Source organism: Cetorhinus maximus, chromosome 3 (genome assembly GCF_964194155.1).
Source record: "Cetorhinus maximus chromosome 3, sCetMax3.hap1.1, whole genome shotgun sequence".
In the NCBI taxonomy this organism is placed as follows: domain Eukaryota; kingdom Metazoa; phylum Chordata; class Chondrichthyes; order Lamniformes; family Cetorhinidae; genus Cetorhinus; species Cetorhinus maximus.
This window is the reverse complement of record NC_135881.1, coordinates 131085175-131109092: the sequence shown is the minus strand read 5'-3', so window position 1 is coordinate 131109092 and position 23918 is coordinate 131085175. Positions and strand designations below refer to the sequence as shown.

Here is a 23918-nt window from a genome sequence, read left to right as displayed (position 1 = left end):
TACTAAACCTATTCCATTATGGAAGGTAAATTTAAAGAGTAAGTGGAAAACAGGTGAGGTGGTTGTTGGAGCTGTGGAAAAATTGCCCATTGCAGGGTCCAAATTGTTTTAGGTAATGATATAGCTGGGTCACAGATGAGGGTGATGCCTATAGTAGTTCAGCAGCCATAGAAGTGTTTTCAACAGAAGTGTTGCAGAGAGAGCACCCTAGATTGTTTCCAGATCGTGTGATAACAAGATCATAGGCTCACAGGTTGAAATAAGAAGGACAGGAAGTTAAAAGGCAGGGAGAGGGTGTTAAAGTCCAATTAGCTGAAACTGTGTTTGATAAGATTGTTCAGGAAGAAAAAATGGAGAATGCAGCTGAGGTATTAACTCTAGGCAGTTGTTACAGTTACAGATAAAGGATATGGAAATAAGACAGTTATATCAAACAGCTTACTCAGAAACAGGGGCAGAATGTATTCCGGAATGTTATTACCTTAAAGGTAATGTGTTAATGAGAGAATGGCGGTCTTATCATGTTTTAGCAAATGAAAGCTGGAGGAAAGTGCATCAGATTATAATACCAATTGAATAAAGAAATGAGATTCTGAGGATAGCTCATGAAATTCCAATGGGGGGACATTTAGGAATTAGAAAGACACAGACAAAAATACAGAAACATTTTTATTGGCCTGGACTGCATAGAGATGTAGTCAAATTCTATAAAACATGTCACACATGTCAGGTGATAGGGAAACTACAAGCAGTGATTAAGACGGCACCTTTAATTCCAATTCCAGCATTTGAAGAAACTTTTACTAGGGTCATGATTGATTGTGTAGGACCCCTCCCTAAGACTAAAAGTGGAAATCAATACTTCGCGACAATAATGGATGCGTCTACAAGGTTTCCTGAAGCGATACTTTTGAGGAACACTACAACAAAGAAAATTGTGGAAGAGTTGACTAAATTTTTTACAAGATCTGGTTTACTTAAAAAAATACAATCAGATCAGGCTTCAAGTTTCATGTTACAGTTGTTTAAGGCAGCAGTTAACAATTTGGGGATTAAACAGTTTAAGTCAACAGTTTACCATCCTGACTCACAAGGGCTTTGGAAAGATGGCATCAAACTTTAAAACTATGATAAGAGTGTATAGTCAGGATTATCCACAGGATTAGGAGAGGGTAATTCCATTCCTGTTATTTGCTATTAGGGATGCTCCTAATGCATTGATTGGTTTCAATCCTTTTGAACTAGTTTATGGTCATGAGGTAAGAAGACCACTGAAATTGATTCATGAGAAATTGGTGGGTCAAAATTCAGAAACTACTCTCCTGGATTATGTACCAAACTTCAGAGAAAGATTAGACAGAGAATGTGAGTTAACGAGGGAATATTTAAAGATATCACAGCAAGTGATGATAGTGAAGGCAGACAGGAAAGCTACTCGTAGTTTTGTTGGTGGGAATAAGGTGCTAGTTCTGTTACCAGTACTGGGTGACTCGTTAAAGGCAAGGTTTAGTAGGGCTTGCAGGATTGAAAAGAAACTGAGTGAAGTAAATTATTTAATAAATACTCCAGATAGAAGAAAGGAGCAGAGGGTGTGACATGTAAATATGCTTAAAAAGTACTTTGACAGTGAAGAGGACCAATAGGAAGTGCTAGTGGTGGTAGATAAAAAGAGATAGAAATTCAGGATTCTGAAATTGATTTTCCTTTAATCAAATTGGATAATGAGGGGTACTTGAAAATTTAAATGTAATATTGAGTTACTTTCCAGACAAGTGTCAAAGTGATCTGGAGAAACTATTGAAGTCACACAAAGCTATTTGTGGGAATAAGCTGGGGAGGACAAATTTAGCTTTACATGATGTGTGTGTAGAAGTTTCATCTTTGATGAGACAACATCCTTACAGATTAAATCTGGTAAATGTTAACACAAGGGCAGAAAGAAATTGAATTCATGCTTCAAAATGACATCATTGAGTTTAGTTGCAGTGACTGGAGTTCACCTATTGTAGTGGTACCGTAAACGGATGGAACACAAAGACTGTGGCTGGAATTTTATGGCCCCGTCACGGTGGAGACACTCTAAGATCCAACAAGTGTGAAAAGCCTCCAACCTCTATGTACCAAGCTGCTGTCTCCAGGAACCGAAGCTAAAATAATTCATTTTAAATATCACTGCTCAGGGTATTGTGTACTTTGCCTGGGTCTGTTGAAATCTGTGTTGTTTTATTGTTGCCTTAACAGAGGTGTAACTGGGAGCTAGATTAATTAGGGGGTTTAGGAGTTATCATAGTAGTAATTTGTAGACCTATGTATGTGCTTAAAATCATTTCTTTTATTAATAAATGTTTAGTTTAGTTTTGCAAAAAAAACCTCTAACACTTGGTGGACTTATTACTACTGAATTCAAGGCACGCATCTCGAAATCAACATACAAATTACAAAACAGTTGAGGCTGCTGTTTCAAGTTTCCCTCTGGGATTTGAGCAGCTCAGCATTTACCATCCGCTGTGCCAGAACAAATTGTACACACATTTGGCCGCTAAAATGTCCAGCACTATAAACGGAGCCAGGTGGATATGACAACCTTGTTTGGGTAGAACGGTATGAAGTAAAGTGGTATTATGTAGCAGAAAAAAGGGAAAATTATGGAAATATTTCAAATTTTATCTTAATTTTGTTTTCATTCCAGTATTGGCAGTATTTTTCTTTGATGTTATACGGCTGTTTGGTAGTCTGTACATGGGGATAACAGCTTTGGTATTTCTCTTTCAAATAACTTCAACTTAATATCAGGACCTTCTTTGAAATAAAACAAGAAGTTACTTCTGACAAGACAGACTGTCAGAGTGAAATTAACCAGGCATGGGGATTTGCAACAACAATGAAGCGGTCTTTGTTTTTGCACACTTGTGTCCTTTCGTACCGTCAGAATTATGAGCAACAAGAGATAAATTACAAAATAAAAATACTGTGACTTGATTTATACCGATCAAATGTAAAATAGAAAAATGGAAAACCCGAATGAATTGTTAGTGCCTTTATTTTTATGGAAAACATTAAATAACCCATTATATTACTCTCTCTGGCCTCAGCACCTGGCTGGATGTGTATTGGACATTGTCAACACAGTTTCTAACTAGCTGCAGTGTTCTCAGAGGTGCATTCTAATCAATTCATCAACAAACTTTGGTCTAAATTTGTCACTGGAGGAATTGGGGTACAATGGTCTAATTTGTGGCTTTCCAGGAAATTCTGGCCAACTTTGAGCAAAGTCCAATATAACACTTACATAAAAAATAGCAGAGTTTGATTGAATTTTAAAAGCTGCTACAGTCCAGTGACTTCACCGGTTCTAACCTCCCAAACTATTTTTTTTTAACATCTCATAATCACTTAGTCAGGAAAGCAAGGAAGTTCACTTTCTGATTTTCGACCAGAAACTATCAGAAGCTCTATCACCCTTCCAACTGCATACTACAATCCTTTGAAGTGAGATTTTACATGTGAACATAAGTAAATTATTTACAAATGCACAATGAACAATGGATCAATGTTTGCCATAGATCAATGACAAATGCCCCAACAGCTAAGGACGCTTTATGTTCACATTTAAAGCCTGAACCTGATTACAGAAGAATACACATTTCTGTTTTAGCAAATCCGAAATTACATCAAGACTTCTCTAGCCATTAATTTACCAAGCAGTGAAACTAAAGAGGGGATATTGGACAAAGTCTGATAACAGGCGCAGTGATCACAATGAATGATTAACCCTCATTTGTTCATTGTGTTGCAGCAGTACAAGTTCTGCTGTAGAGGACTCAGATGAGGATTTCAATGGGAAATGCTGATGGGAGTGTACACAGAAAGCATGATGTCACTTTCATGGAGCATAGAGGAGTCTAGCACCGACTTGGCAAAGGGCTTTATGCAGAGCTTAGAGCCTATCTTTTCCAGCATGAAAGTGGTGTCCAACTCCATGAGAATATGTACAGACCCAACCATGATGCAGCGCTTGATGGTCAATGTCTCAGCTTCCATTGCAGCGCAAACAGAAGCCACCCAACATCTGAACGCTGTAGTGGAAGCTCATATTAAGGTCATGAAGTCTTAGCTTCTTCCCATGCAAGCCCATCTTGCTGCCATGCAGGCCTGAACTGCTGTCATTCACAAAGGGGCTTTCACAAGCTCTCACAGCAGTCCAGCGATTTATGGTCCAGCAGGTTACTAGGGTTGCTGAAGTGACACTCTGGGAAAATGGTAGTGGCTCTGTGAAGGACAAACCTGCCATTCTCTTTCAGGATGACAGCATTCATCTTCCTATCACTGCCACTCTGCCAGTTCTCCTGCTGTGCCTATCAGACAACCAGGCCAGGCTGCTGCCATCCATGCCAAGATGGTGCAATCCAAAACCAGGCCCCTAGGACCAATACTCCTTGAAATCGCTTCCAAGGCCTTCTACAGTTTCCCTCACTGAAAGTCAGCAGCCTCCCACCAGCCATGCTGAAACCACTGGCGTAGCACTATAGAGAAGGATTAGGACAGTCAAAGACATCCATGAGACAGGTACTAAGGGAATGCACCTGGATAATTAGCTGATTTTTGTATGGAATATTAGGTGATTTATTGGATAAAGTTGATTTTTAATAGTTGTTTTGTGGTGATTTTTATTTCATTGTGGCCAATAGGATGCTGAGATTGCCAGTGATAGAGGAAAGGTAAGGTGTGACTGTTGAATAATATGTATTTGGGGTCGTGTTCAGTGAAACTATAATAAGATGAGTTGATCATGGATAGCCTGGATGGAAAGGGGAAAGCTGGTTGCCTGTTTCCTATCTCCTCCTCGCCCTTGTCCAGCTCCTGAGCTTCTCGCAATATCCCTCGTAGGAAGTGCTCTCCCCTCATGATGGCAAGGTTGTGTAGAACACAGCAGACCACTACAAATTGGGACACACCTGCACAGGAGTACTGCAGGTCCAGGCAGCGTTTCAGCACCCCAATGGTCTGCTCTATGATGTTCCATGTGGCACAATGGCTCACTTTGTGCTCTTGCTGGCCATGTATGGTGGGGTTGCAGAGGGAGTCATGAGTCAGATGTTAAGCAATAGCCCTTGTCACCTGCCAGCAGACACCCTCTGGCTTGACCTATTAGAGCAAATACTGAGAGAACAGCAACTGGCACAGAATAGAAGCAATTCAACTGTTGCCAGGATAGCAGGCATTCAGCTGCATGATGCGTTGTGAAAGGTCGCATACCAAAGGCCTGATTTTGTCAGAGTCAGGGTGACGCAGGAGCCATTTAAAAGGGTAGGCAGGACCAAATTCTGGGATACCCATCCCCATTCATGGCATGAACAATTTTTGCCAGAGTGGGATAAGGGTGTGAGTAATGAGCCCACATGCTGAACTCCAGACCTTGCTGGCTCCCATTGGACGGAGGGGTGGGGGCCATAATGTTTGCAGAGTCAAGCCAGCTTCTCCATGACTCATAGTTCATGGCCCCTCAGTGGAGTTCTGAACCAAAGCCTGGTTTCAGGAAACTTTTGAATGATGAGTTCAAAAGGTCTTACCGATGCCCCTCAGCCACTCCCTTGGCCCCTCATACTCCCCATGCCCACTCAATGTCAATTCATGCCCTCAGCCACTTCCCATTGCCCGTCATACTCTCCATGCCAACTCATGCCCCCAGGCACTCTCCATGGCAACTCAAATGACCCAATATTACTCAGTAAAACAGAACTTCATATTCAACTCTGCCATGATCGGATTTTTAATTAAAATAGGAGTTGATCATATTCTATGCAAAAAACAGATGACTTAATCAGTTTTGATAAGATTGAAATTAATTGATTACAATACTGATTTGAGACTATAGACCCAGGATTATAATTTCCAAATGTTGAAAAATTGGATATTGTAGTCAATTTCACGTGTCATTGCACAGAATGAGTGACGATCCATCCTGGCCTTTAGGTGAACTCGAGTTCAAAGCCTTGTTCATTGGGAAGATTTTTATCTTAATCACAATCACTCATGTAGTATTCGGTTTTAACCTGCTATAGAAGTGGGTCTAACAGTGTCTGCTATTAGACTTATCTATGCATGTTTAGGTTTTTACACTTTCTGCACAGCAAGTTAATAACCACAAACTGATAAACTTTCAGTGAGTGAAATCATGTTTGTGGGCCGTGTGTGAAGACTGTAAGCAACTGAGTATCTCCTTAGCCAATCAGGTTGGAGGATTGTGAAATTAACAGTGTGTGAACTGAGAGGGAAATACAAGTTAGAATGGGTAAATTCAATGTCAAATCAGTTACAGAAAGAGAATTAAATGGGGGGAAGAAAGAAAGATTATATTAAAAGAGAAAGAAAAAGACAGTTTTTTTAATTAAACTGGAAATTTTAAGTTTTTTAAATCCCCAAGAAAATATAAAACCTGGAGGAATGACAATCCACATTTGTAACAATTAATTTTCCGTGTCAGAGAGGTTTATCATGAATAATTAACACTTATAATGCTGTTAAAAAGGTACTTAGACAGAAATGGACAAGACATACGCCAGGATTTTTTAATTATGCATTGATGGGATGTGGGCGTCACTGGCTAGGCCAGCATTTATTGTCCATTCCTAATTGCCCTTGAGAAGGTGTTGGTGAGCTGCAGTTCATGTGGTGTAGGTACACCCACAGTGCTGCTTGGGAGGGTGTTCCAGAATTTTGACCCAGCGACAGTGAAGGAACTGTGATATATTTTCAAGTCAGGATGGTGAGTGGCTTCAAGAGGAAATTCCAGGTGGTGGTTTTCCCATGCATCAGCTGCCCTTGTCCTTCTAGTTGGTAGTGGTCATGGGTTTCGAAGGTGCGACCTAAGGAGCCTTGGTGAGTTTCTGCAGTGCACCTTGTAGATGGTACACACTGCTACCACTGTGCATCGGTGGTGGAGGGAGGAATGTTTGTGGAAGGGGTGCCAATCAAGTGGACTGCTTTGTCCTGGATGGTGTCAAGCTTTTTGAGTGTTGTTGGAGCTGCACTCATCCAGGCAAGCGGAGAGCATTCTATCAAACTCCTGATATGTGCTTTGTAGATGGTGGACAAGCTTTGGGGAGTCAGGGAGTGAGTTACTTGCCACAGGATTCCTAGCCTCTGACCTGCTCTTGTAGTTACAGTATTTATATGGCTAGTCCAGTTTAGTTTCTGATCAATGGTAACCCCCAGGATGTTGATAGTGGAGGATTTAGTGATGATAATGACATTGAATGTCAAGTGGCGATGGTTAGATTCTCTCTTGTTGGAGATGGTCATTGCCTGGCACTTGTGTGGCATGAATGTTACTTGCCACATGTCAGCCCAAGCCTGAATATCGTCCAGGTCTTGCTGCATTTGAACATGGACTGCTTCAGTATCCGAGGAGTTACAAATGGTGCTGAACATTGTGCAATCATCACTGAACATCCCCACTTCTGACCTTATGATGGAAGGAAGGTCACTGATGAAGCAACATAAGATGATTGGGCCTATAACACTACCCTGAGGAACTCCTGCAGTGATGTCCTGGAACTAAGATGATTGACTCCAACAACCACAACCATCTTCCTTTGTGCTAGGTATGACTCCAACCAGTGGAGAGGTTTCCCCCTGATTCCCATTGACTCCAGTTTTGCTAGGGCTCCTTGATGCCACAAACAGTCAAATGCTGCCTTGATGTCAACGGCAGTCACACTCGCCTCACTCTGGAGTTCAGTTCTTTTGTCCATGTTTGAACCAAGGCTGTAATGAGGTCAGCAGCTGAGTGGCCCTGGCGGAACCCAAACTGAGTGTCAGTGAGCAGGTTGTTGCTAAGCAAGTGCCGCTTGAGAGCACTGTTGGTGATTCCTTCCATTACTTTACTGATGATCGAGAGTAGACTGATGGGGTGGTAATTGGCCGGGTTGGATTTATCCTGCTTTTTTTTAAGTCCCGTTGCGGGGGCAGGAAGTGAGGCAAATGGATGCTGTTTCTGCGGAGCTACTGGCACAAGGGTGCATCTTGGACAGCAGCTTTTGGATTTGCACATTGAACCACACATCTATCCTCACCTGAAATTGCTGTAGCATTTGTCCATAAATAACAGCAAGCACCCTTGCCCTCACCATTATTTTAACAGCAAATTATGGGTCGCTGCTTTTGCAGTAACATCTACTGATTTGCAACTTAAGACCAATCACCAGTTTTACTACACAACAGATAATAAAAACATGAAAAGGAGGTGAAGGACCTTTCATATTTTAAAGGTAATTTTTTGAGAAGAAATGCATTTAAACTAACATGACTGCTTCATCCTCCCATATTCACTTTCACAATTACCTCTCATTATCCTGCTCTGGTGAAGCACAAATTGCAGCAGAAAGGTCTAAAATATACAATATTTCATATTAGAAAATATGTTTGCTTTATAGTATTCCAAATGGCAAAATATAGATTTAATGTGGTTATTTTCTTTCTTTAACATGTTACTGTACTGAAATACAGATGACATCTTTCACCCACTTTTCCTGGAAAGCATTGTTTGTTCCTCTGTGATCAAGGTCATGGCATAGACAACCCACCATCAAAGCTAAGATTTCGATATCAGATAGAATTTCCCGGAAACCAGCAGTCTGTGGGATGAAGATTTGGCAAATAATTAATTTTTTGTTCACTAGCATATCTCTTGTGGTGTGTTCACAATGAGTAGGAGGATGGACAGTTTTATCAAGTCTGAAGCATTACACCATTATAATATGGTCTCATGGCCAGGACATTGCTCATCAACAGAAATATTATGGGCCTCTTTATTTTATTGGTGTCAGTCAGTAGTAAATGGCTGTGAGCCTGTGTTATGCTCAACAGAATGGCAAAAGTGCTCAATTTTTGAAGGCAAGCTAATTTGCATAATTATCCTCCAGGTCTACTGCAGACTTGTACAAGTGCAGTTGGGGGATTGGAGTGAAAAATTTGGTTTATGTCAGGAAGGTGTTCCTCTCTGCAACTCCATGACAACATTTCCATGGTGTCAGCATTACAGCTTCAAGTGTCTGGCTGAGGTCTGTTACTGTGAAAATAACTTATATCACTGAATATGGTGACTTTATGCTACATGTTACTTACAGGTATCCTTGCAGCAGATAGCACAGTTTTAGGTTTAATCTCAACAATAAACATCATCAACCTCACAAAATCATGAAGATACTGACCAATTTATATTAGCAAAACGATTCTCTTCTTCCCTTTCACTCAGAGATTTTCCTCATAATTGTATTGACCTGAATATCCACAAGCAGCAATTCCAAAGATAGGGTCTGCTTACCAGAAGCCACAAAAATTACCTACCATTTTTCAGGCCTTGATGTAGGCTGGTACAGACTGCTTTTTTTTGAGAATGGCGCTGAACACTGGAATACTCCTAGCTTTATGACTGACAGAAGATCATTGATTCTGGAACCAAAGGTGGCTGGGTTGAATAACTTTCACAGCATTCATCTGGGGCTTTAATGACTGTCCTTTGACAATCTCAAGCTTTTTCTTTTGTGTCCAGGGTGACTCAATCTTAGGTCTGCTAAGGATTCATAGTGCCATTCTCAGCCAAATAAGATCTTAAGTTGGATTGTGTAAGCGCCAGGCAATGGCTACCTTCAACACAAAAAGGCCCAGCCTCCTGCGGACCTTCAAGGGCAAAAGCATTGCAGAGTTCCCCAACATCATCAAAACCTCAGAAACCACCTTGGAGCTAGGCAGAGTAAAAGTACTTGCAATAAATAACTCATCCATTGACCTCACTCCATGACCCACCCACCAGGCTCTCTATATATTGAGAGCTCAGGTCAGGAGTTTGATACAATATTCACCACTTGCAACAAGCTTAAATCAATAGCATATGTCAACTGCACAAACTTTATAACTGAGGAGAACAGGAACAGCAATGTCAATGTTCCATTACCTGAAATTCTCCTCCAGGTGACACAGTATTCACACTTTGACATATATCGCTGTTTTTTCATTATTTCTGGATTAATCCCCTGGAACCCGCAGGCAGTGGCACAATGGTATTTTCACTGGACCAGTATTCCAGAGGCCCAAGGTAATGCTCTGAGGATCTGGGTTCGAATCCCACCACGGCAGATAGAGAAATTTGAACTCAATTAAAATCTGCAATTAAGGCCAGGATTTTCCCGTTGGCGATTTGGCGGCGGGGCCCACTCGCCGACAGGAAAGTGATGCGGGATGACATCGGGAGGAACCCCTGACGTCATCCCGGTCCCTTTAAATTTTCAGGAAGGCGGGCGGACAGTGAAATCAGCTGTCCGTCCGCCAACCTGTCAATGGCCAATTAAGGCCATTGACAGGCTAAGTAAGATTGTTAAAGACCCTGCCCGTCCAACCTTAAGGCTGGCGGGCAGGCCAGGAGCCTCAGCGGGCTCCTGATAATACATGAAACTTCATCCACTGGCGGGATGAGGTTTCATGTCCGTTTTTTAAAAGTTTCATAAAGTTAATGTGTTTCTTATTAACATGTCCCATCTCGTGTGACATTGTCACATGAGGGGGACATGTTAATAATTTTAATATTTTTCTATTTTTGGTGTTTTTTTTACCTGTCAGTAATCTCCCTGAGACAGAACTTGGTCTCAGGGAACAGTGTGCTCTTTCGTGCGTATGCACGAAAGAGCGCACTTTAACAGATGGGGATTCCCTCCCCCCCTGCACAGGAAGCATATAGCGCTTCCTGTCGGGCAGGCCGCTAGGCAGTCCTTAATTGGCCCGCCCACTCAAAATTGCGGTGGGCCCCATTTCGGTGGCGGGGGTTGGCTGTCTGCCTGCCGCCAAGCCGCACGCCCACCAAGGGCAAAATTCTGCCCTAAGGGTCTGATCATGACTATGAAACCATTGCTGATTGTAGTAAAAACCCATCTGGTTCACTAATGTCCTTTAGGGAAGGAAATCTGCCGTCCTTACCTGGTCTGGCCTCCAGACTCAGAAATGTGGCTGACCCCAACAAGAGCAGTTAGGGATAGGCAATAAATGCAGGTTTAGCCAGAGGTGCCCACATCCCATGAATGAATAAAAAAAAAACTAACATTTTTTCTCTCCTGCCCCGTGCCTGTGCCAGACAATTCCTGTGAAGGGAGTAGAGTGGCCAATTGTTCCAGCCTAGAACTGAGAAAGAAGTGGAACATGGAAACAGGAATGTAGGTGCTGACCTGGGAGACTGCACCAATTCATTACACTGGAAGGCAACAGCCAGAAGACTCTGTGGTCCCTTCAAACATGCCATTCCAAGGGAGATCACAGGGCAGGTACCACTGTCAAATTTTTGGGGCACCAAAGATCCCCATGGACTGAAGCAGGAAAAAGTAAAACAGGAGGGCTTGGAACATATCCACCTGCCTAGTTTTAATAATGCCAATTATGCATAACCTGGTTTCTTTAGCTATCCCATGCTGGGGGATGGGTGAGCAGTGGCATAAGGGGGCAATTTACCCCAACTTCCTCTCCATTGCACGTGTGAACTTAATGCTTCCCACGCATAGCAAAGTGAATAACCACCTACTGAATGTCATACAAAGCTATCAATCATTTCCTTGCCAATAAAGCCAAAGGTTACTAGATTAGTATAGTAGAAGATAGTTCTTAAACAAGATCTCATTATAAAATATATTCAATATTCAAACACAACTTCATAAAATAACAGCACAACAATATATTAATGCAGTTAGAAGGTTTACAGTACATGAAGAGGGAGTTTGTCTATCATGTCAGGATTGACTCCTTTGTTGAGCAATAATCCACTGTGTTCAATACATTTAGAATAATAAATATTAGGCTAGGTGTTATAATACTGTAATTTCATTGAGGGATTCATTTTCTGTGGAAAAATCATTTGCTCTGTTATGACCAAGATGCTAGCATGACAGCCCCACCTTCAAACCCAAAGTCATTCTCAGTGTTTGAAACTAGCTATCTGAAGATGAGCATGGCTCCTGATGTCCTCAGAAACCTTACTGTTTATCTTCCTTTTATTTGATATTTTGTCCATTGTGTGCACTATTTATTCAATTTTCATTTATTTAGCATTTACACATTAAAACATCAAGAAGGTGACGGCAGAATAATGACATAGACATGAGGATAAATGAGCATATGATAGCATTTGACATGATGGCAACTATGTTTTAACCCAAGTTACTGGAGCATATTAAACATAAGCAAACATTGTGAAACTAGAAAACCAGAATTTTGAAAATTGGGAGGAGGGAATTGGATTTCAATTGAAACTGTCTGTCATGCGGATCAGTAGTCTTAGATTAGCCATCACCAGCCCCAGTGAGGTAAATGATATAATATAGTATCAGAGACAGAGAACAGAAATGGATGGAAAAAAAGAGTTGGACTGATTACAAGAACAGAAAATAAGTAATGTTCATGGTAAGTGAGAAAACTACAAATAGAAGATATTCATTGCAAAATGGGCATTGAATCTTATTTTTAGAAATTTTACCAAAATATATCAATTATATTTTGATATTCAATTACGTAGTTTGTTTAGTCTAAATGGCTAACCTGTTTTATCCCCATGACATCAGTGATCTATTCAGCACACCAAATTATTAGCTGCCTATGCCAATGACTTTTGATGACGTTGTCACTGAAATAACCTAGGTCACGGAATTCAAAATGTCTAAATACTAAAACAGTTAGCGATTATAATTCTGCCAGTCAATTAAGAGATCCTTATGAAATGAAATTGTCTTATTTATCAAATTGGCCCTATTAAACAAAACACATCAGTACTTATTTAAGCACATTGGAATCAAATGATGCCTGAGAAAATAAAGAAATTTCCCTCTTAATCATATCTTCATTAATTTGTGTCATCTACTTTATGTTGTGATTTACACACAGTCCTAATGTTTGGTTAACAAGACGTATCAAAGGGATCTACTGACTTACTGTAATCATTACAAACATGCATTGAGCGACATTAAATGCATGACGCCAGTTGTGGTAGGGAACAGTACGGTAATTTTTTCTTACGGTGAGCAGCCAGCGGCACAGAACCTGCAACATCACAGAAATTTATGTATATTAGTTAATTCTGCTGAAATTAATATATAACCATGGCAAATTTGCTTATCTCTTTAAAAATTGATTTAGAGTACAGTACACAGCCTGGAGTGAATTTTATTCACAAGTAAAGTAAAAATCTCTATTTCATGAACCCCTTGGAGTATTTTTAGTAATTGAAAAGTAGAAAAGTAGGAATTTCATGCCTGACTATAAGTACTTCTCACAAGATAGTTAATAACTTGCAATGGTATGGAAATGCACTTCAATTTGTGAAATATTCATGAATAATGTAATCAAATTAGAATCTTTGCTAAATTGGTACAGAGAGAATTTCATGCAGACATGTTAATGCTTTCAATTGCGAATACCTGTACTGCAAGGCACAAGATTAGCCCCTATTTATGGATAGATAATCACTATGTGAAGAAGAGAAAATAAAGAACAGGGCCCCGATTTTATGTTGGGGATGGGAACAGAGCATGCATTGACAGATGTGGGCAATGAATCCACTACTTGAAACATGGAAGCTTGTCCGCCTCATTTACATAAGACTCCTGGCCCATCCTGATGACATAGTTTCCAGTGGGATTCCTAGCCACTATTAAATATCCCAGTTCACCTCTTCAACAGAGACTGCATTCAGTAAGGGCTCAAATCTGGCTAACTGTAAATCACTGGTGGAAAGTCCTTCCCTGCTGCCACACTGGCAGAAGCCAGATTACCCCACTAAGGATCTTCAGCTGGTTCATGTAGTCTAGTGCAGGGAGCAGTTGTACTGCAAAATTGTATAGCAGGAAAGGACAGAGAGTTTTTAGAACTGAATTTAGTCAGGGTGGTGGGGGCCCAAAAGCTGGAGGTAAACTCACATCTGCCGTTTGGGAGAGGCCCTTAATTGGCCACTTAAATGTCTCAATTGAGATCTGGGTGGGAGGATCATCCTCCACCTTCCCTGCCGCTGGCAGAATGCCATGGCGGCGGGAAACTGATGGCTATTGCACCCCACTGCCTTCCCACACCACATTATTGGCCACCCAATCTCTTCCTGGTAAAACCCAGCCCTTATTGTGAAGACTCAATGGGAACTTTACAGATTACCTCCGGACAGGAAAGGAGATGTGTGGACCCGTAAATTAGAACGCCATGCCATCGGCAGCATGCCTGCTGCTGGTTGGCTCACTCCCATGCCCACTACGATTTTATGAGTAGCAGAGTAGGCATTGGATGCGTCACCCACTAGTCGCCCAATAGAGATCCTTAAATGGGCAACTAATGACCAATTAAGGGCCTCATCCCAATGTTGTTCCAATAATGGGCGGCTGGCAAGGCTTAACCCTGAAAGGCTTAACCCTGTATGTTGCTGGCCAGCTAAAAGGGGGCGGGTGCTTCTTGCCGAGCCCCAAGTGCCAATCAAAGGCCCCTCCCTACAATTTTGTCTCCTCACATCCAGCCTGCGCCCTCCCCCCCCCCGCCCCCAATGCCCTGTCCAACATGCCCCCAAACCCCTCAGAGAGGCCTGTCAACCTAGCAGGATCCCGAATATACCTCAATGTTCAGGTCCATCAGTGAATACCACCTCCATGGTAATGGCCACTGCTCCTGCAGGCATTGCCAGTGTGCAGGGCTGCCAACCTCCAATTGGCCGGCTGCTCTATGAGGTGGAACATCCTCTTGGAGGTGGATGGAAGCCCCACCTCATACTAATTAAAGTACCGTCACCCAAAAAATTCAAGCAGGGCTAGCTGGCTGAGTGGAGGCAGGCCCGCCTCAGCATTTATGCTGGGGTGTGGGTAGCCAGCCCTCAGCGTATAATCCATCCGCTGCCTTTGAATGGGGATCATGATGACATGTTCTCATGGGTGTGCTGCAAGGATCGGTGCTTGGGTCTTAGCTAGTTACAATCTATATTAATGATTTAGATGTGGGGACTGAGTGTTATGTATCCAAGTTTGCCAACAATACAAAGTTTACCTGGAAAGTAGGCAGTTAGGAGGATGCAAAGAAGCAGCAGAGGAATATAAAAGAATAAAGTAAAGAAAAACATGCATTTATATAGCACCTTTCATGACCACCAGATGTCACAAAGTGCTTTACAGCCAGTGAAATACATTTGAAGTGTAGTCACTGTTGGCATGTAGGAAACGCAACAACTCATTTGAGCACAGCAAACTACCACAAACAATTGCAACTGTAATAATGAGCAGAAAATCTGTTTATTGCGATGCTGATAGAGTAATAAATTGCTTTGGTGTTCAACCTCCAGTGGGGTCAATGATTTCTACTGATGTCTTAGAAATGTTGTTAAATTCCAAAAAAAAATACCACTTTGAGTACAAAATTAAAATCCACAAAGCAATGAAATACAACTGTTGCAGCTGTATTTTTTTTTATCACAACTCCTTTACAGCTGGCACAATGAACATTGGCAACCTAATCCAGCCAGGATTCCTCTAGCAATGCTCCTGACCTCCATGTTTCTGATGCTGCACCAGCTAGAATAACATCAGGATGCTAATTTTTTAGGGCCATGATTTCCAAATATTCACATGCTTGATGCCTCTCCATAGCACGAAATTCGTTGGGTCAGATATTTACTAGGAAAGTGCCAGGTTGGAGAGGGATTGTTGATTCTGCCATTTTAACCCTTTGTGAGACTCTGCCTGTCAAAGGGAGTAGGTGGGTTAAAGTCAAGGTCCTTGAATTTCGATAGCGGTTTCCAGAGCCTCAGGATGTTATGATGCAGCTCACAGCCAATGAAGTATTTCAGAAGTACAGTCACTGTTGTAGTGTAGGGAAAGGCAGCCGCCAATTTATGAACAGCAAGGTTCTACAAACAGCTATGAGATAATTGAACAGGTAATCTAGCCCCGATATTTATTGTGTGTGGGGCGGGGGGGTGCACTGAGAGCAGCCAAAGAGCCGTGCAAGGCTAGGGGCATGGAGGTCCTGCCAAGTTTAACAGTAGGACTTCAATACTATTTTCATTATTCCATTTTCCAGCTGGCAGCCAGGCTGGTCAGCTGCTGGCTGGGAAAACCAGCAGCGAGAGGCACATCCAGGGACCCTTGGGAACAGTCCCTAGCAATCGGGATTGTGAGTTAGTTTGTGAATTAGGGCTTGGGAAAATGTCTAGGGAGTGGCAAAGGGGAGGCTAAAGGCTTCTTTGTGTGTCCAGGGGAGCACGGCTGCTCCTCATGGCCAGCAGAGAGAGCTATAAAAAGCACTTACTTTCTTGAACCCGCAGCTCTTGCCTATATTTCGATACCGAGTTTCCCATTCCTTGGGAAACCCGTCCTGCAGCAGTTATATTTAAATCCGATTGTCAACTGCATCAAGGGGGCTTGATTTAAATATGCATGACTCACTATCCACTGCTGTAAAGACAGCAACATTACCATAGATGTTGGCGGATAAGTCGCCCTTTAAAGCCTCAAAAAATTCTTTACTCACTAGGCAAATATTCCCAGCAAAATAGAGTTCAGCTCAAATCATTGCCCAATTTGCCTGTTATTCCCTGCCCATGTAAACAAAGCCTTTCTTTATCCAATTGAAAGTTCCTTGCTTCTTTCTCTCTTTGAAGCTCTCTGTTTATTTCCTTATCTCTTTCTTCCCTTTCTAATTTTCCACTTTGGAATTCAAGCTCAAGTCTTTGCAGTTCCCTTTCTTTATCTTTTACCTCTTTATTGAGTTCAAGCTTTTTCATATCTTTTTCTCTTTACAGTTCAAGTTGCTTTACCTACAACTGGAGTCTAGCTGATTCAATCTATGCTTTATCTGGATTAGTCTTTTCCTCTTCAAGTTTCAAATGTTGAGCCTATACCTTAATTATTTCTGCTTTTGTAGTGTCTACATCTAACTCTATCTCCAGTTTCTTCTGCTACTGTATTTACTATTGTAAATCACTCAAAATCAAGTCTTCCCTTTCGAGAAAAACTTCAACAATAGGTAGAACCATTCTATTTCTCAATAAATACCGGAAAAGCATTGTGAAATATTGTTCACTCAAAATATAGCAAATCCCATTGCATGTTTCAGCCTGCAGATTCGAAATCACGCAAAGAGCCCCCAATTTTGTTACAATCTCCGTAGAGACTAGTAACAGTTTAAAGAGAAATTCAAACTTCCAGCTATTAGCTGAAAGGATTTACATGTCAAGAATTCAAATTTCAAAATAACTTTTAATGTCTCAATGTCAAAAGACAAAACGCTATTTATTAAACACTATTTTCTTTTGGTAGGCAACCTATATTAAAAAAAACAGAATTTGCCTCATTCTACTTTTACCGACAACTGAAAACCCCAATTTTGTTACACTACTTGGTCTCTTTAGTAGATATTAGCTTCTCCTGGAAGCAATCCAAAGTGTTTCGCAGCTCCCATGGATTCTACTTCTGTTCTTTTCCGATACTGTTTTCCACATTGAGAGTTTTCCCTGGGATTCTCCTTCTAGCTTCAGCTAAGCGACCCCACCAGCCTTGTTTTAACTCCTCACAAACTAGGTTTGCAAACTGGGCACGCGTTCCCATCCGCATTCTACATGGTGAACAACAGTCAGTCAGCACTTTTTCTGCTTAAGGTTTTAAAAGCTGTCAGGCCCTCCAGCCTTCACCCCTCATACTCACTCACACCCCACCCACCCCCATGCCACCTCCATTGCCACTCAACTAATATCCACTTTGGGCACACCTTGGGAGCAAAGTGGAGATTAAAATATAAACTTCTAACAATCTACTAGAGCTCATACACACTTAATACAGAAAAAAACTCCCATTCATGAAACCCATTCAAAGATTTAAAAACCCCTCAAGTGGTCAATCTGTTACAAAAATAAACAAAATTCCATTCAACAACTACATCAAAGACAGATAATCCTTTAATAGTCTCTTTAAACTGTCAATCAAAATATGAACTAAGCCCCTCCCTCAACTGAGATAAGTGCTTTGTAGCTTTTGAAACTCAACAAGCATTCATAATAAGCTCAGTTGTAATAACAGCCCTTGGGAAATGTCAACAATCAACTCCAGTGAAACCCTAGGAACAGGCAGCAATAGTTCTTTTCTAAGTTATACCGGATGGCTTGTCAATCAAAGCAGTTCAGCAGCTGGGTTTTTAAAAAATTCTAACTGACAGCTGCAGCCTGTTTTTTCATGTTTAATGTGATGGTGATTTAAATAATTTCAGATAATTTACACCCATGACCTTCTGGCTCAGGGGTGAGCCAAGGCTGGCACATCTTCACTCATGGAAAAGAATCATAAAAATAGCTTGTATAAGATCTGTACATCACTTCTATCATTGCCAAGCATTAGCATCAGCTGTTTGGTTTGCCACCTTACTCAGAGAAAGACTCATGCAATAGTTGATTGGAAATGTAACAACAAGTTAACATAATTTTTTAAGCAAAGAGATTCACGAGACATCAACTAAAGGTGAAGTGACCTGAAATATGAAGAAAATGGCAGCATATTAGATATGCAAAACAGAACGATATCAGCCAAAGGAATCATACAGAATGAAAGATCACATGTACCTAATGCATTTAGTAGGATTGGATTTGCACTTAACATCGCTGTCTTTGAATTTGAAGCTATATCAATGTTGCGTTTATGACGAGAATTGATGTGTCCAGTTAGTTGACATGAGAAAGTTAGGTATTTGGTAAAGGTTATATTAGACCTGTTTTATTGGTCCGCTACCCTAGAAAACTAGGTATCAGAACTAATGTTCTTGAGCTAAGTGCAGCAGTAACATGAGATATATGAAGAAACAAATACAGCTTGATAGTAACAATTATGTCCCTCACAGGTATCTGAAATGCACCAGAAACCACATAAGTCATTGATGGAGTTATGTCTACATATATAGGAAGAGAATGAGTTCTGACAGCACTGGACTTAAGAGTCCCTCTTGAACTCATTACTGAGGTATAGGAATGTCTGTTTATTCAGCCTGTATTTTTTCATGACTCGAAATCTATCTGATACAAGTTACAGAAGAAATATCACCCTGGGAGAAGAAGAAAGAGCTGATAGCATTTCCTACCTTTCTATCATTTACCACTAACTTCAGAGCAATTTTATGAGAATGGAACTCAGTGACACACCAATGCAGTATTTATAGGTAATTAACAGGAACTCCAGCATCATGAAATGCAGTTTGACACTTCAGATTTAGATTTGTGTTGTGATTGATAAGTAATACTACTTTTGCAAAACACAGTCCAAGTGGAATTCTGCTACAGTTAAACAGCCAGGGAACATTTCTATAAATAGCAATTTCAAAATGACAATTTGCAGTTAAATTTCAGAAAGTGCATTTTACAGAACAGTAAAAGCTTAGTAAACAGTATGCTAGGTATTTACCTTTTGACTCCATATAACACCTGATTTTGTGTTTCTAGCATATCTATATTGGAAAGCTATCAGTTTAAAGCTAGTCTGCAAGACAGTGAACTCACTCTGTGCAATTTTGCAGTGTCAGATTATTTGAATTAATAACTCGGACAGTTAATGTAGGCTTCCAGCTCAGCTTTGGCCGTGTGCCAGCAACTAGTTTAAAAGGGCATGTGGAAAATTAGTACGTAGTTCAAATTTAAAAGTATGTGCCCACTTCATTATAAATGGCTGTACATTTGGAAAAATATTTTTCTTTCTTTACGAAAGTTCAAAATACATTAAATATTTTTCAGCATTTGCAAAGCTTGGAGGCGGGGGAAAGAAAGGGGTCTGGGCAGAAACTAAGTGAAAGGAATCCCAAAAGGAGGTGTGAAACAGACTCGGTGCTTAATTGATAGGGCAGTACAGCACCTCACCTTGTTTAACGGCTAGAGAAGTGGATGCGCTCCCACTCATCTGCTCTTTCTCTATGTTGACAAGGCATTTAAACACCAACCTAATCACTTTGATACAAATTAATGCTAATTAGGTCTCCTTCCATGCTTGAAACACAGTAGGAGGTCAGCTAACGGTGTTAGACTTTATTTCGCATGGGCTTCTTCCAGCCGAAAGGAAAAACGTTGGCTCCAATATTCAGAGGGAGGCAGGGATGGAGCATAGGAAACCTGGAAATCCAGGAACGCAGAGAACCTGACGGATTTATCTGCAGGACCCCATTATCAATTTTTTAAACCCTGTTTCCTGCCTGGCAACTGGTTGGATTAAGAGTCTGGGTGGCTGCTCAGCAGGAAAGGCAATGGTAGAAAACCGCAGCCATAGAGTATTTTTCACTGGCACAGTTATGGCAAAACTATCAGTGCTATGGAGCTGCATTTTGTGGTCCATATTTCATAAGCGACATGTCCCAAATCTTGTTTGGCCTGTCAGAGGGATTCTGCAAACAGAGGAAATATTCTCCACAGAGAGACAGGGAAGGTCCAGCTGACTCTGCAATACTCTGAAATTATGCAGTTAAATGTTATTCCGCCACTTATCTCTGCTGCCTTAAGGAGTTGGCTCAGCGAATAACATATTAGATTGCATGGTTGATCCTTGGATCGAGCCTTCCAATCAGGCTCTTGTTTCTGATAATTTAAGGAGGAAGATATTAGCAATGGCTATACCATCTCTTAATAAGTGAAAAACAAAAAAAGTGTATTTTAGGCCACAATGCAGGACATTTAAAGCTGCAGAATGCTTGAAGTATCCAGGAAGCAAACTGTAAAATGTCAAATGCATACTGCAGTACAGAATGGATATCTTGCATATATTCCTTTCTTACCTCATAATCTACTTTGAATTTCTGTACCATTCCCAGTTCCACGAAAATTCTTAATGAAGCTGTAATCATTCCATCAATATCAAGGGAAAAGTCATTGAAGTAAAAACTCCCGATTCCCAGCTCACTCACTGAAGGAAGTTTTGCAGCCTGAATAGAAGTACAGAACAGTTAAAGCATGAATAAGGAGACAGGGACAAATTTAAGGTTTTACTTTATGTTATTCCATGGGCTGACATGATCTTATTTAATCTTGCTCCCAATGGCAAGTACCTGTAATGCAGCATATATTTGAGTATAAACCGGCAGAACATATCACCCATCAACACAATATTATTGCTTAGAAATTCGAGAGCATCCATAACTTACTCTGCGCACAGTTATCAAAGGCTTGTGGGAGCAGGGACCAAGGGTCTCGGGCGGGCATCAAGGATTTCAGGAGGGAGCAAGGAGTTCGGGACGGCAGCAAGGGTCTTGGGAGGGGGGGGGGCATCATGTACCTGGGGGAGAAATTGGAGTCTCAGGGGATTGTAGGCCTCAGAGGGAACCAGGTCTCAGGTGAAAATGAGGGTCTCAGGGGGCATCAATGGTCTCAGGAGAAAATGAGGGTCTCAGGGAATCATAGGTCTCACAGGAGTCTCAGGCCTTGGGGGAGAATGAAGTCCCCAGGAGGATTATGGGCTTCTGGTGAAAATGAGGGCTTTGGAGGGATCATGTGCCTGAGGAGGGGATGAGCGTCTCAAGAGAAAATGAAGATCTTTGGGTGATTGCAAGTCAAAGGGGGTCTGAGGGTCTAGGGAGAATCGTGGGCCTCTGGGGCATCATGGGACTCAGAAGCGGCTGAGGGATCATGGGTCTCAGGAGGAATGTGGGACTTAGGGACATCGCAGTCTATGGGAGGAAATGAGGACTTCTGGAGGGCCACGGGCCTCTGCTGAACATGAGGGTCTCAGGAGGAAATGAGAGTCTAACGGGATTGCAGGTCTTGGGAGGATCACAAGCCTCAGGGGAAGTGAGGGTCTTGGGGGATGATGGCCACAGGGTGGGGGAACATGGGTATCAGGGGTTATCATAGGTCTCAGTGATGTTTAGAGGAATTAAGCGAGAGGCTAGGGGGTGATCACAGGGTTCAAGGGGATTAGGGTGATCATTGGCAGGGCCCTGGAAGTTAATGATCTTGATTTTGGTGGGGGATATGGGGGAATGAGATCAGATGTCAGGTCCAGGGCCTGGCAGTCAAGGGTCTCAGGACTTGGGCGCGGGGGGGTGGGGGGGGAGGTAGGTAGAGGGGTGCGAATGAGCACGGGGTGATCAGGAGGGTGGTTTTCAGGTAATTAACTTTCTTTTTTCTGTAGGCAATCTGTAGGGTTGGTTGCCCGAGCACAATCAGTGATGGCACTTGCTACCTCAGGGCAGGGCAATGTTGCAGCGGGGACTTTGAGCAAGTGCCAGGCCTCTTATTTTCTAACGTTGTTTCAGGCATGGATAAAGGAAGTCTCTTTTTTGTCTTTACCCAAGTGGGAAGAACACTTCATGCCTGCCATTTTGGGGAATTAGAGGCTGCATGTGCGGTGTTTGAAAACGTAACCCAGTTTCTGGGCCTATTTTAAAAAAATATTTATTCTTTCATGGGATGTGGGTGTCGCTGGCTGGGCCAGCATTTAATGCCCATCCCTAATTGCCCTTGAGAAGGTGGTAGTGAGCTGCCTTCTTGAACCTCTGCAGTTCATGTGGTGTAGATACATCCACAGTACAGTTAGGAAAGGGGTTCCAGATTGATCCAGTAACTGTGAAGGAATGGCAGTCTATCTGCTGCTATCTGATCATATTACTTTAGCAATGACTTATGGTGAAGTCAATTCTGATCCAGGTTGATAATTTTATAAGCTGAATCAGGAAGTGCATTGAGGCAGCAGCGCAGAGATGATGTTAAAAACATTTTAAAAAGCACAAAAGACCCATAAAGCACTTAAAAGCACAAATCATTTTTGAAGACAAGCTAATGGAGGCTGGGAAATATGGTGGGAGAATTGGAAAAGTACTAGATAAAGGAGAAGTTAAAGTGAGAAAATTAAAAGCAGCAGCTTTGTATGAACTTTCACACATATTTGTAACCTAAATCAGGATTATAACTTCAAAGTTCTCAAAGTTTTAATTTCATGAAAGCTTTGCACTGTTTTATCATTCTGGTCAAAACATCTAGACATAGCATAAGCTATTGATCTAGTTAATTATAGTTATCATCCAGAAGATCCTGTGGTGGTGATGGTGGCTGGTGTGTGGATTTTAACCTGGAGGAACATGTGGGTATGGGTTGGATGTTGATGTTTGCAAAAATATGAGCACATCAGGAAGGGGGTTCCACATTTCACTCCAATTCTTTAGGTACACACCCCACCACCCATCTCGAGGTGGGTTGCCTATCAACTCACACTGATCACTCATTTAGAACAATGTTTCAACCGACTTTTAAATTTAATGCCACATCCAACGTGTAGATCTTGTTACCTATAGACCTGACTATTCTAATGCACTCCTGACTGGTCACCCTAGATAAACTAGTGTTCATCCCAAACTCTGCTGCCAGTATCTTATCTCGCCCCAATTCTTGTTCACCCATCAGCCCAGTGTCTACCTGGTCTTGAAAATTACACTGAGCCTTCCATTCACCAGAGCTGCTTGGGGCCTGCATCAAAAGACTCCTCGCAGGCCTCGGCGAAGTGCAGCTCAGGCAGGTTGAAGGAGGCCATGCCCCCTTTTTACGACACTTGCTGCCGTAAAGCAGGTAAGTTTAAAGGCCCAGGGAAACTGACAGGCCAGGGAGAAGGTAAATATCTACGGTAAAGGGATTTGTGGCATGGGGTGTCCGGGGGTGGTCTGGGAGGTGGGAGGGGTGGGTCAGAGGTCTGGTGGTGGGGGGGCTGGATCCGTAAGTCCTTGGAGTGTGGTGGAGGGGTTGGAGGTCCATAGGGAGTGGCGGGGGCAGGGGGGATAAGTCTGTGGGGAGTGGGGGGGTTCCGAGGTCCGGGGGTGTGGAGGGGTGGAGGGAATTGGAGGTCTGGGGGCTGGGGGTCTGAGGTCCAAGGGGGGTGGGGGTTGTCGGATGTCCGGGGGGGAGGGAGGGT

General features: G+C 42.0%; 1 protein-coding gene across 1 annotated transcript in view; it reads right to left on the bottom strand.

Annotated features, from left to right (window-relative positions):
- The window catches only part of pde11al (phosphodiesterase 11a, like), a 320949-nt gene that overhangs the window by 75746 nt on the left and 221285 nt on the right, over positions 1–23918 (bottom strand). The window contains exons 11-13 of the mRNA XM_078535174.1: positions 20797–20943; positions 12967–13074; positions 8527–8636 (exon numbers count right to left, since the gene is read on the bottom strand). Of these exons, the coding sequence (XP_078391300.1) occupies positions 8527–8636; positions 12967–13074; positions 20797–20943 (365 nt within the window). The remainder of the gene's footprint in view (positions 1–8526; positions 8637–12966; positions 13075–20796; positions 20944–23918) is intronic.